The 13,920-nt window shown below is 60.1% G+C and overlaps 1 protein-coding gene across 3 annotated transcripts in view; it reads left to right on the top strand.

Annotated features, from left to right (window-relative positions):
* The window catches only part of NTNG2 (netrin G2), a 64,534-nt gene that overhangs the window by 46,442 nt on the left and 4,172 nt on the right, over window positions 1-13,920 (top strand). For all 3 annotated transcript variants that reach the window (XM_044264624.1, XM_044264623.1, XM_044264625.1), the window contains 2 exons: window positions 5,066-5,238; window positions 8,085-8,111. In XM_044264624.1, coding sequence (XP_044120559.1) covers window positions 5,066-5,238; window positions 8,085-8,111 — 200 coding nt within the window. The remainder of the gene's footprint in view (window positions 1-5,065; window positions 5,239-8,084; window positions 8,112-13,920) is intronic.

Genomic DNA, 13,920 nt, shown 5'->3' with positions numbered 1-13,920 from the left:
CCCCAGCCCCCTGGCCATCACTAATCTACTTTCAGTCTCTGTGGATTTGCCTAATCTGGACATTTCCTATAAATGGAATCAAACAGCCAGTTGCCCTTTTGTGTCTGGCTTATTTTTTGCTAAGCCTCGTGCTTTCCAGTTTCACCCCTGCCGGAGCAGGTGTCCCACCCCCGTTCCCCTTTATGGCCCGGTCATATTCCCTTGCGTGTGTTTTGCTTTTCTGTGGACGAGCCCTCGGGTTGTTTCTGCTTTTCGGCTACTGTGAAGGCGGCCGCTAGGAGGGACCCGCACACCTTCCTCTTGCGGGCTGTGCCCTCGTGTCTGCCGGGTGTACACCCGTGGGCGGGATCCCTGGGTGGTGCGTTGTCCTTGCCAACACTTGTCACTGTCTGTGCTTTTGATAATCAACATAAGATACGCCTCGGACGGTAACGTGCGGGATTTTGATTTGCTTTTGGCTGACATCTTGTCACGATCTTGTTGGCCCCGCTTGTGTCTTGGAGAAAGGTCTACGCGGATCCTTTCTCCACTTTAAAAACCGGGTCATGTTTTGATTGCGGAGGTGCAGAAGCTCATCCAGTAGCGTAGACACAGGCTGCAGCAGTTTTCTCCCGTTCTATGAAGTGTCTTTTCACTTTCTTGATGACGGCCTCTGACACGCGCCAAGTTTTTCATTTATATAAAATCCAATGTATACATCTTTTTCTGCTGTTGTCTGTGCTTTGGGTGTCTTGGCGAAGAAACCGCCGCTTTACCCAGAGTCAGAGATTTGGCCGTATGTTTCTGTTTTTCTTGTTTTAGCTCTTACGTATACGTCTTCGATCCATTTTGAGTTACTTTCTGTTTGTGGTGTGACCTCACTCTCGTGCATGTGGACGTCCCGGATTATTAATTTCCTTGCTTCAGAGTTGCTTTAAGTGAATATGCCTTATTGCCTCACCTGGGCGATGGTATGTTTAAGATCCCAGGTCTGATGCGTTTGTCACTTAAAAAAAAATACTGTGTTCAAAATAAATACAAACCCCGAAACTGCTTTATGGTTCACGCGTGCCTCTCCCACGGTCACGTCGTGTGCCCCACGGGGGGAGACCGCACCGACGCTGATGCTTACTGAGGTGAGGAACAGTGTAACAGGGGCCGACAGAGCTGGGACCTTGAGAAGTCCCCTGCACAAGTGACATCTGGTCTCAAACCTAGCACTTCCCCCAGTGGTGAGCTTTAGGAGACGGGGGCAGGGCTCGGCAGCTGCTCCAGGTAGAGGGAACAGCATCTGCGGAGGTCCAGAAGAAAGCAAGCTTAGAACCCAGGCTGGGTGGAGATGGCAAGGGAGAGACAGAGACCCGGAGAGACAGGGAGAGAGCCGGAAAGGCCAAGCCCTGAACAAGGGTGCGCACCTGTATAAACACAGAGATAGCATCTCCCAGTCCTTCCTGCAAAGTCAGGAAGTCTAAGAAGCAGCTCCATTGACGGGGTTCCGTGTCTGTGCCAGCCCTGGTGAGGCTTTCCCCCACCATGTGGGCTTCTCCTGGCAGCCATGCCCAACGGGGAACTTCTCTCCTTGGGGGAGGAGGCACCGAGCTCATTCCAGGCTCAGCCAGCAAGGGTGGAGAAGCCAAGGCACCCTCTGGGAGAGGAGGCCTGTGGGAGGGCCTGGCCAGCACGGAACTGGGGCAGAGCCCGGGTCAGGATTTGGGTCTTGAGGAACTAGCTACGTGGCCTCGGCTTCTCCCCAGCCTGGGCCCCACGGGCCTGTCCAACTCTGACACCCCAGACTCCCCGCCACCATCATTACAATTTGCTTCTCCGATTCAGCCAGTCTTTATGCATTTTTAACAAGCCAAGGTCAGTGTTATCACCCAAAGTTGAGATGGCAGTCTTTTCTTTATGTAGCTGATCTCTAAAAATATCCCATCCTTGGGCCAGAGGCATGGAGTATGTTCCTGGTTCCACACAGCTGGGGGGTTCCTCTCCAGCTAGCTCAGTGGGATGTTAAATAGGAATTCAGAAGGGGAAAAAAAAAAATCTGAGGTCAAATTCGTTTTGCAAACAAACTTCTGTTAGACAAAGTCAGACAGGTTTCTTTCCTGCAGGACTTGTCAGAGCCTGTGATCTGCTAATGGGCACTGTGGGTGTGGGGGTCAGGGAGGGGGGCATTAGGGCATTAAGGAAGCATCGTATGTGCTGACCAGTAAGGTTAAGCACAGGACCTCTCTTTGCCAAGGACTAGCTCTGGAGTCCGGTTGCCCAGGGAAGAAGCGTCACCAGCGCCAACAGGTGCCAGCCCATCCCCCAGTGCTTTTCCAAGAGCCGGGCACACGGTAGGCCCCCTGTGCCTTTGTGGCCGCAGATTGGAACTCTGAAAGAGTGAACAGGCTTCTTCATGCCCCGTGGAGCCCAGGTCTGAGCTGCAGTAAGTTCTCGAGAGGGTCAGGCCTGACCGCCTGGTAGAAAATAACATTTGCCATCTGCTTCTAAACCTAATACCTGCTCATGATAGAGCCTGTAGGAAATGTGCAACGACAAAGAAAAAAAGAAAAGCCACGAATCAGCCCATCCCATCCCAACCTAGGACAACCATGCTGAAACCCAGTTACGTTTTTTTTCCTGGTGATTTGGGGGTGGATATATGTATTTTAAATGTAACAGGAAGAGAGACATGTTACGTGCCTGGGCTCACCATGACTGGGTATCGCAGACCGGCCTGACTGGGGGCCTCTACGACTCCATCCGAGCCCAGGCCTGGCTTCTCCACCTCCAGTCGATGCCCAGCTTCCTCCCTGACCTCCCCAGCCGGGCTCTGGCTCCCCAGGTAAACGACGGAAACAGTGGGTCAGGGCAGGCCACCTCCAACCTCCCAGTGGCCTCTGTGTCCTGGCCTGGCCCCCTCCCACCGCTGGGCTCCCCTCAGACCTCAGGGGTGGAACTCTTCTCGGCCCTAGTAGGGGCCCTCCTCCTGTTCTTGCCTCTTTCCAGGAGGTTCTCTCCTCCTTGTCTGGTAAACTCTTGATCCTCCTTCAGGCCTTAATTTTAAACTTTTCTTCCTGGAAGCCTATGCTGCTCCCCCAAGACTAAGTTAGGACCCCCCCCCTTACACCCTCTCCTCTGTATGGTGCTTAGGCACCTGTAATGATGGCCATGAACTAAAGGTCGGCACCATGACTATTGTCAAACCAATAGACTAATAGAGGGTCCCCGATACCCGGTCTCCGTGAACACGGCCCCCCATCATGACTGCTGCGCTAGTGGGATCATTCGCTACAGGCGATGAGCAGTGCTGTGTTCCTGGGAGCCAGAGCCCTCAGGCGCGTCAGGGTCCCTCTCAGGGTTGTCAGCTCTGTGGGTTTGGGCCAGTGCACAGAGTCCTGCTGCCACCGTGACCTTGTCACACAGAATGGCTTCACTGCCCTAGAATGCCCCCTGTGCTTCACGGATTAACCCAATCGCTGGTTTCATCATTCCCCTACTAGACAGACTATATACTCTGCGGGAGCGGGGACCCTCCCACCCCCACTCTGTTGCTCATTCCACGATCTGCTCCCCAGCCCAGAGCCTGGCACGTAGTTGGTATCCGATCTCTATAGTTTTTGCATATTTTAACAAAAACAAAATTCTACTAAAGGACGTTATTCTGCAAGTTGCTTTTTACAAACATGGACAATACACCTTGGAAATCTTCCCGTATCAGAACCTAGAGCCCTCCGGCCTTCTTTTTACTCTGGAGGATTTCCACCACGGATGCCAGCAGAGGACCGCCATATACCTGTCCTCCCGACCCGGGGAGCTACCAACCCGTGGTCTGTCGGGTTTCATCGCCATCTCTGGCCACCTTCTTCCTTTCCGTGTCGCTCTGAAGCAAATCCCAGAGCCTGGTTCACTTCATCTGTAAGTACTTCAGTGTATATCTTGAAAGGAGAAGGACTTTAAAAAATGTGACCAGACCATCCCTGCCTCTAACCAGCGTTAACTTAAGTCATCAAATACAGTCGTTCTCCGTATTTCCGATTGTTTCATGAATATTTTATTTGAGTTTAGAGGCTGTTTGAATCAGGATCTGGATGGCTGACGCCTCCGAGGCTTCTCTTGGTGTGGCCCCCCCATCAGTCTTTGCCCCCCACCCTTCATCGGGTAGAAATGCTGGCTGGTCACTCCCGGAGTCCCCTCTGTCTGGGCCGACTGCGTCCCGCTGCTGTCGTGTGTGTGTCTCTGGCCTCCGTATTCCCTGGGATTTTGTAGACCGATGCGGAGGCCCCATCAGATTCCAGTTCAGCGGGCTTGGGTGAGACCACGTCAGGGTGCCGTGTGTCCTTCCGTCCGTCGGCCGTCGGGTGCCGTGTGTCCTTCCGTCCGTCAGCTGTCTCTGCGAGGCGGCGGCTGCTGCGGCTCGCAGCCTGGAGCCGTTGGCCGGGGCAGGGCTGCTGCACAGCGACCCCCCACTCCAGCCTGCTTGGGTTATTAGTGGGGACGCTTCTATAAAAAGAAACACCCCCCCATCCACAGTTCGTTACGCGGGGGTACAGTTTACACAGGACACAGAGGACACGCTGGATTCTCTCCCTTTATTTACTGGATTTCAGAATAATGAGTTGCCTATAAATATTTGAATGAAGGAATGAATAATACATGTGTGGACAAACCAACGGGGTTTGGGAGGAGGTAGGGGTTCTCTCCATCTGCCCTCAGGGGTGTGGGTGTGGGCCGAGGCTGAGAGCTGAGGGGCAGCCGGGGGCTGGGGCCGGCTCTGCAAGGGGAGGGCTGGTGAGCGGCTTTTGCTGCCTGTCATCCTGCCTCGGTGGAGAGCAAAGGTGATTAGGACACGGTGTCTGGGTCAAGGTCACCCTGCCGTAGGCACCAACCCACCGGGGAGTGGACCCGTGGCGGGGGCTCCGGGCGCAGCTTTAGCCTGGGAAAGGGGGATCGGGTGCTTTCTGAAGAGCGGAGTGATCGGCTGGGGAGTTTTTGTCCCAAAGGAGAGTCCCAGCAGGTTGGACGGGAGGCCCCCACGTCACCCTTCCGTGCCTACCTGTGCAGGATTCACGGACCTCTCTGGCCCTCTGGGTCCCCCCAGGTGCAAGTGCAACCTTCACGCCAACCTGTGCTCCGTGCGGGAGGGCAGCCTGCAGTGTGAGTGTGAACACAACACCACCGGCCCCGACTGCGGCAAGTGCAAGCGGAACTTCCGCACCCGGTCCTGGCGCGCCGGCTCCTACCTGCCGCTGCCCCACGGCTCTCCCAACGCGTGTACGTACCCCCGCCCGACCCCAGCCCAGGGGTGGGGGGCTGTGGGCTCCCCCGCTCTCCACCCCAGGGGCTGTGGGTCATACACACACGCATGTGCGGATACCTGCGAGCGTACGAGCACGCACCTGTGCAGACGGGCGTGCCAGCATGTGCACAGATACAAGCGTGCACACTCACCCTGCCCCCCGCCCCCCGTTACGAGGTGCCCCTGTCCCCTGCAATACCTAAGCCGCCCTTCCCACCCCAGGTGCCAGGGGAAACCCCAGATGAGCGGCTCAGCGTCTTTCCTGCTGTCCTTCCTCTGCCTGGCCCTGCAGGCTGGAGACGGCACGTGGGGTGTTGGCAGGGGTGGGGGGACCCTTGCCTCCAGGCTGTGGTTGGCAGCACCATAACCAGCTTCCGGGGCGTTTACAGCCTGCCACTCGGGCGCGGCACGCTGCGCGGTCACCACACCCTCGACCCTCAGCGTCACCCCAGGAAGTGGGTCTCTTTTATCCCATTTTAAGGAGGGGTCCTTGGAGGTCCTGGCCCGAGATCCCCGCAGGCCTCCTTTCTCTGCATCATCTCCACTGTGCCAGGGCTAGGGTGTACCCAGACGTGCCTGCGTCGGGAACAGCCTGGGGGGGCACTCATCAGGGCCCCCCGCTCAGAGTCCATGGATGTTTTCATGAAATCACAGATCCCAGGGCGCCCTCAAGCTGCTGTGGGGAGGGGCTGGGGTTCAGCCCCAGGGTGGACTCTCCCTGGCCAGCCCGCAGCAACTTCGCTGAGGTCCGACACTTGTCCAGCTCTCTGACAGAGGCTGCACCGGGCACCCGATACAGAGCTTCTCCCGTAGCCCTCACAGCTGCCCCACGGGCGGAACGAGTACCCCCCACTCCCCAGATGGGCACACTGAGGCCCAGCAGCCCTGGTCCAGCAGTGAGCAACTGGTGTGGGCCCAGTTCCAAAGCCAGAGCAGGGCGGCCGCCCCCGGACCCCACCACCACCACCTGGGCATCCTTGCGGGAGCCCCTCCACTGGCACCCTCCCTGCACCGACGTGAAAGATTTATGTGACTTTAGGCTGATCAAAGCTGAAAACCTCACAGCGAGGCCGTGACAGGCATGTCGTGCCTGTGCTGGGCGACAGGCCTTTGAAGGGGTGACGTGCCAGGCGCTCACGGCACTCTGGGCCTTCAAAGGCACCCAGAGCTCTGGGCGCTGACAGCCGCCCCGCCCGGCTCCCTCCTCGCCAGGTGCCGACCCATCTCTTTGTTGGAGCCATTGCCTGAGCCCTTTCTTCAGTGGCTGTCACCTCCCTCCCCGGCAGTCTGCCTCCCTTCATCTGTCCCACTGGCCTCCTCCCCCTGCTCTCTGCCCCACCTCCTGGAAGGATCTGCCATCTCCTGACGCTGGCAGGTGCCCAGACCCGCTCGGACCGAGGGGGCCACCCTCTGTCCAGCCCGCCGGGGGCAGACATGCACCCGCACACGCAGACCAGGCTTTGCCTCTGGACCCTCATCCCCCTGTCCTGCAGGGGCAGGCAAAACCCCTTCATCTGGGGGACCTCCTGGAACTGGTTCCTGCTTCTCCAGAGTCCCCGGCTGCCCCGGGAAAGAGGGGTTTCTCCTGGAATCCGCAGGAGCAGAGATGAGGCCCGAAGTGCTGCGCGTCCTCAGCCTGTCCCTTCCTCACCTGGGACCCCCCCTTCTCTAGGACAACAGGAGAAAACAGCCCCCAAGACACAGGCAGAAACTAGTCCCAGCTTAATTTTGCTCCCACCGTGTCCCCATCTCAGGCAATGGCACCAACACCCATGGGGCCAAGCTGCCAGTATGGGGGTCCCCAGATGCTAACCCTTCCTCTCCACTGCCCCCACCTGGTCTCCGTACCCCTGCCGTCGGGGCCCCGCTACTCCGTCCTCCCCGCCACAGGCAAAGGGCTTTCACCACCGGGGTGCCCCGCCCAGGGCCCTCAGAATCCAGTCCTAACCCAATCCAGCTCCTCATCCTCCCGGGCCACCCTGGCGTCCCCTGGGCTCAATCTGGGCAGGTCTGTGCCCCATGTAGCCTGCGTCCATACACACACACACACACCCCCCGCCAAGGGCCTCCCAGGGCACCGAGGGGTGTCCTCGCCCTCTGTCGTTCTTCAGGGACACCCAGCCAGGGAAGCCTGGCACCAGCTCCTTCCTTCTGGGACTGAGGATTCTTACCCCCGTTTCCTTTCTTCGGGCATCCTTCAGCCCCCGGGGCATGGACACCGGCCACTCCCAGCTGTGTGGCCTTGGGCAGGTCACTTTACCTGGCGCCCGCTGTCCCAGATCTGTAGAGTGATGAGCCCCCGTGGGGTTCTGCGCGGGGCCTCGCCCAGCACGCCCAATCACTGCCATGATTCCCGTGTCCACGAGTCCCTGGTCATCTCCGCTTCCCGCAGATGGAAACACACACTGTGGTTTCTGCCTGGAGGGCAGTTCCACCAGTGCCTCCGGGAAACCCGCCTGCCCCGGCCGCGGTGCCCCTCCAGGCCTCCGGCACCCCGGTGCTCCCCGAAGAAAGGCACCCCTCCTCCTTGTCCTGCACAGGAGGACCTGAGAGTCTAACCTCCAAGACGAGTGCACGTGCTGCCCCCAGTGGAGGGTCTGACACTTACCAGCAGGTCGCCTGGGGGTCGGTCCCAACTCTGAGACTCAGCTTCTCCATCTGCAAAATGGGCAGAGGGGGCCCCTCCCCCTCAGCCGGCTGTGAGGATGAAACCGGGTAGACAGGGTCAGTCCTGCATGCGTCTCCAGGCCTCCCTCTCCCAGCCCTGTCACCACCCCCCTACTTCAACGGGAAGCCCTGTGACCCTCCTTCTCTCCCCCAGGTGCTGCTGCAGGCTCTGCTGTTGGCAGTAAGTACGCGCCGGTCCTCCGCCCTGGGGAAGGCCAAGGGCGCCCCCAGTGCATGACTCCAACCACACCCCTTCACTTCGTCACCTCTCCCGCTCCCTCCTGTCCCCACCCCCCCAAACCCCCTCACCGCCACCCCTTTTCCCCCACACCCCGGGCCTGTGGCCCTCAGCCACGCCCCCACATTTCTCTCCTCAAGCTTCCTGGTCAGTGCTGCTTTGGAAAGAGCCCTGCAACCCCAGGGTAAACTCCCCATGCCTCCCTCTCCTCCAGGACAAGAATGGGGGTCCCTTCTCCCTGGCCAGGGGCAGAAGTACCCCCTCCCGCAGCCCGACTGTGGGGTGTGCCTGGCTCAGGTAGTCTGCACCTGTGTGCCTGGGAGGCTGGGGCAGGTACGCCGGGGTCCTGCTGCCTGCAGGCCCTCGCAGAGGGCTCAGACTGTGGGAGGGAGGTGGGGCGTGGGCACCCACGGGCTGACGCGGCATCAGCAGGCTGCGGGCTCTAAGCATGGTGCTTCCCGGACCGCCCCCCACCATGGGCTCTGCCACCCGCTTTGAGAGTCCGCGGGAGAGGACTCGCCAGGGTCAAAGGGGCCGCCGGTGGCCCACGTCACACTTCAGACATGCTCGAGGGGGGCCACGGCCCACCGTGGCCTGCTCACTGCTGGGACCCTGGGGGAAGAGACGGTGCCAGAGGAAGCTGGACCTCGGAGGGGATGCTGGCCCACTCAGTGAGGCCAGAAGTGGCCTCTCTGCAGCGCCCCATACCTGCCAACTCCCCACCCTCTTGCCTTTCTCGTCTCTTGCCAGGCGTCGGCAGGCCCCGGAAAGACCCTGTCCCCAGAGCCCCTGTGGCCACTGTGGCCCTGAGAGGGGACCCCAGCACTCCCGCCCCCTCCACTTCCACCGGGCGGGCCCCGATGGCCCCCAGCACCCCACAGCCCACAGGTGGGTGCTCAGGGACAGCCCGGCTGCCCTGCTCTTCCCCAGGTCCCACCTCGTCCCCAGCCCCGTGTGTGATGTGTGCTGCTGTCGGGTGTCTGCCGTGGGGCTTGGCTCTTAGAGCACATTAGACCCTAGAGCCTGAGATTGTGGGGCTGACAGAGGGCCTCCAGGACGTCTGGTCCCCCATGACTGGGCCTGAGCGAGGGGATCTGGGGCTCCCTTCAAGCCCCTCGATGCTTCTTCCTCCTGCGTCCCACAGCACTGGTCAGGCGGGTCCTGAGACCAACATGGCCGAGAGGACAGAGTGACCAAGGAAGGGACGGTGCCTGGTGGCACTGAGGAGCTCTCCCAGGAGATTTTGTCTCAGTGCTCCGTGGAGCTTGCCTCCCCCCGCCAGGGCCCGCTCTGTCCCCACCATCTCAGCACCAGAGCCCCTGGGAGTGGACAGTGCGCAGTTAGCCAAGAAGGCGAGAGACTCTGATCAGCAATGCAGAAGGGCACCTCTGGGCCGGGGGTTTAGGAGTGGGCCTGCCGAGCTTCTCCGGGCTGAGTGCGGGGGACAGGGCCAGCATCCTATCCTGCCCCTCCTCAGCCACAGCAGCCACTCTGTGGGGTCTGCAGCCACAGACAGGTTTGGAAACGCCTGCTCGCCGGTCCTAATTCCCTTCCAAAGTTGGATGGGTACATACTCGAGGCCTGGGGTGCTGGGTGGCCCCCTGGGCTCACCTGTCTCCACCCACTGCAAATGCTGGGCATCTGAAAGGACTCGTCCTTCCCAGAGGGTGCCGGGAGGGTGGGTCCGAGGGGATTCTTCCTGGTCCCAGCTGGGAAGGGGCGTCCCAGCGAAGAGGAGATGGCAGGGGCGCGTCACTGCTTGGGCAGAGCCGTGACCCTTCCTCTCTCTGCACGCAGACCAGGGGAGGGGCAGACCACATCTCCGATGGGCAGCGACCCCTCCTTCAGCTGGGGAAGAGATCCACACTCAGCCTGCCCCCTGCCCACCCCTGCCCCCCGCCCCCGGCCTGGAGTGGGGCTCCGCCCTCTCCAAGCCTGGCTGAATGCCCTGGAAAAGCCCTTGTTCCAGAGCCATCTTGCTTAAGGCCTCCTGGGAACCCGGAGGGTGACCAGCCCCGGCTTTTTTACTTCTGTCCTCCTCTCTTCTCCATGGGAGGCGTTTGCAGGAGGCAGGAGTAGCCAGGGGACTCAGGGATTTCAGGGGAACCTCCTGCCCAGGGATCCTCTTTGGGGTGAAGAATGGGTCCATGCTGGCAATTCCAGGGCAGAAGCTGGCCGGCCGCCTGATCGTTTGTGCTGAGCCTGTGACTAGCCAAGGCGCGCGCGGAGGCCAGACTTGCTGGGGTGGGTGCCGCGTCTGCGTGCCAACAGCAGCCTGTCTGGGGGGGAGACGCACATGCACACAGGAACCCTGACTCCATTTTCCGAGCTGCTTCTGATTTGGGGCAAGCGGCTTAGGGCAAGAAAGCAGCCTTGCTGGGAGGTGACGAGAGAGTCCAAGGCCAGGGCAGTGAGCCGAGGCAAGGGGAGCTCGAGTTGTGTGGGTCTCCAGGACCCAAGTGGCAAGAAAGGGGCTCCTCAAGCCCTCAGTGAGTCGTGGTCGGCTTTGCCAGCTGAGCCCAGTGCCAGGCGCAAGAGCGCTCAGAGGGAAGGTGGTTCCAGCACAGCAGACAGACAACGACTCCAGCAGCCCACGGGTTGGGGGCCGTCGCTCCTCTTAGCAAAGGAAGCCTGTGCCCTGGGCCCCATGTACCCGGACCCCCACTAAGAATGACAGTCGCCCCGCTGGCAGAGTGTGGACTCCTCCTGAGTCACAGCTCTGAGGATTAGGGCCCTTCACGGTAAGTAAATGCACGTCAGTTAAGCTGTTGAGAAAGGAAGAGGCAGCTGCTCAAGGTAACAGGGTTACAGAGGCACCCAGGCAGGATCCAAACTCAGGGCTGGCTGACCCCAGAGCCCAGCTTCCGGGCCCCACCACCCAGCGCGGCCACGCCCAGCCTCAGAGGCCGGGAGCTGGTGCGGTCTTTAAGACCTGGCTTGCGCGCAGCTCCCCAATTCCAAAGGAGCAGACGGGTCCTCCATCTGGCCTGGCACGCGACGCGGGCCGTTGTGAGAATGCTCTTCCCGCACACCTGAGCGTGTCCCAGAGAGCCCAGCCGGGGGTCTTTCTGGCCCCCAGATCCCAGCCCCCAACGAGGTCCTGAGTCTCCCCCATGTGCCTCCCAACAGGTGCTTCAGCCCTTTGGCCAGAGTCCAGCTGCGCCTGTGAACCTCGGGCCCAGATGTTTCCCCTCCTGCCAGTGTCAAGCTGTCGGCGGGGCAGGGGCTGCGGGGCAGGAAAAACTGCTCAAGATGCCTAATCCTCGCCCGCAGAGGGTGGTGGGAGAAAGGCTCCAAAGCAAAAAGCCTTCAGGGCGGGTTTTATTGTGGCTCTAATTAAGCCCTTGCCAATTTGGGTCCTGCAGCCTCTTCTCCTCATTGAGCACCATATTAATGTCAATTTGATGTCCAAAGGCTCCAGCTCCCAGCTGGAAAGTCTCCTGCACTTTTTAGCTGGTAGATTTCCTTTTTCTCACCACACCCGGCATCGTGCGTAATCTCTTTAAGAAGCGGAAAGAATCCGATTTCTCCCCTGTCCCTCTGGGTTTGTCCTTTGAAATTCAGCGCGGAGCGATGCCTTGCCTTGGCCAGCCCAGTCTGCCTCCCCTGCTTCGTGTCCCTCCCGTTGATCCCAGAGATAGGCTCTATGGCAGTGGGGGTTGCCTCGCATTGGGGTCCCTGGTGAGAGTGGGTCCTAACCGTGGGTTGGGGAGGTAGGCCAGATGGCGGAGGGGCTCCGGGCCCCGCATTGGTGTCGGGCAGAAAGCCTCCAAGGACCCTTCTGGACACGTTTGATGACACATGTCCCCCTTTGCAGTCATTAGCCAAGGACTTCAGCACAAAGAGGTCTGGGCCCAGACACGGAGCTGGATCCAAGTCTACCCTCGGTGCGAACAGGGACACATAGGGGGAGTGGAAAAGTCGTGTAAATCAGGAGGCCCACTGAGCAAAGGACAGCCAAAAGCATGCTCGGGCTCCCCCCCGTCCCCCTATCTGGCTTCAAGTTCACGTGTGCCCTCCATAAGCTGCAGTAGTGTAGACCCTGCCTCTCCAGTAGATTTGGACCCAGTTCTAGTTGGCCAGTGTAGACAGAGCTGCTTCTTACCGGGCTGCTGCTGCTAAGGGTGTGTGATGCCTCAGTGTGTCTCCAGGACCCCCCAGCCCCACCCTGTCCCATAACTGAGTTTCTTCTTTTCTTTCCCCCAAGAGCGGATCAGGCCATCTGCCGCTGCCCCCCTTGGGGAGAGCTCCCCATGGCCCCAGACGCCCTCCAGTGCAGAAGGTATGGGGGGAGGGTCTGCACCAGCATTAGACACCCCTGAAAACTCCTTAGACCCCAGGCCCCTCCCTCTCTAGTGGAGGCAGCAGGTGTATGTGGTGGGACTCAGGTGGGGCGGGGGTCCGTGAGAGCTGGGGGTGGGGCTTGGAGCTCTACTTGCCCCCACTCCAACTCTGGCCTTAGAGATGCCCAGGGTGATACCGCCAGACCCAACGCCTGTTCATCCTTCATTCTCCTCAAGGGCTTTGGAGCTGAGTGGAGTCTCTGCCCTGAGAGCAGGAACCCTGTCCTGCCACCGTCGGTCCAGGAACCCCGGGGGCAGGGTTGGAGCCCAGAGAGAGTCAGGACTCCCGCAGGAGCCGGGTGGAAGTCAGACCCAGACAGAGGGGCGGGCTATGGGCCGATGGAAGAAGATAGCACGTTCCAGGTGCAGGGCCAGCTAGGGCAGAGGCATGGTGGTGGGGTGGCCGTGAACAGGGCAGGAGGCGTAGTCGAAGCTACTGGTACGTGGTTGGGAGCCTCAGCCTCCTACAGCAGTGGGAGGAGACCCACGTGGGCTCATTGGTGGCCAGAAACGGACACGCGCAGGAAGCACACAGGGGCTTGCCCGACTCTCCAGGAAGGGAGGCTGTTCCCATCCCAGCTCACTTGTTCCCTGGACATTAGTCCTACTGCCTGCTTAGACAACAGCCCAGCCCCTCCGTGAGCAGTGAACAGGGTTCTCGACGCCCTCTGCTGGCAGGCAGTTCTGGAGCTGGATCCACACTAGGTGAGGGTCTGCAGGTGTCCTGCATCCTCCCTGGTGATGGAGACCCTGGAGCCATCCCTTCCCTGCCCTGCACCACCTAGGGCGCTGCAGGCTCCCAGAGGGACACTGAGCCCTCTCTGCTGCCTGGCCAGCGTCCTGCTCACTCACCAACATGTGGCCAGGTCCTGGTGGGTTCTGATGCGGAAGACAGGCGCCGTCTGGGCTTGCGGCTCGGCTCGCAACACCGCTGAGCAGGGAATCTGGATAGGAAAGGACTCACTTTGGCTGGAAGAGGGGGGGATGCGTCAGAAGGGGAGTTGCCAAAGCCTTGGACACCAGGGCCACTCTCTGGATTTGATGCTCACGGGAGTTTGGAGAAGAGAGGATCTCCTCTTGAGGGTCTCGATCGATGCCTGAGATCATTAAAAAAAAAAAAAAAATCAGTTTCAGCAAAGCACCTTGCACCCTGTCAGGGGTTGCTGGGGGTTAGAAAAGGAATTGGGGGGAATTAATCCAGCCGAGTGTGTAAGTGATCTCCGAAGGGGCACCGAAGGCAGGGCTTTTTCCACATGCTCCTGGATGTGCTGTGTCCCCTCACATCTGAGCAGGTGACAAGGCTGCCCCGGAGCATCCCCAGGGCACGTTGGAAGCCTTTGCTGGGCCTTCCCGGGGCCCGGACAGCCCGCCCGGGGCAGCTGGACCGTGGCGACGAAGGAGCTTATTTC

The sequence above is a fragment of the Neovison vison genome, chromosome 9, assembly GCF_020171115.1.
Source record: "Neovison vison isolate M4711 chromosome 9, ASM_NN_V1, whole genome shotgun sequence".
NCBI classification, from domain to species: Eukaryota; Metazoa; Chordata; class Mammalia; order Carnivora; family Mustelidae; genus Neogale; species Neogale vison.
The sequence above is the reverse complement of the archived record's forward strand: the minus strand, read 5'-3'. Positions and strand labels throughout refer to the sequence as shown.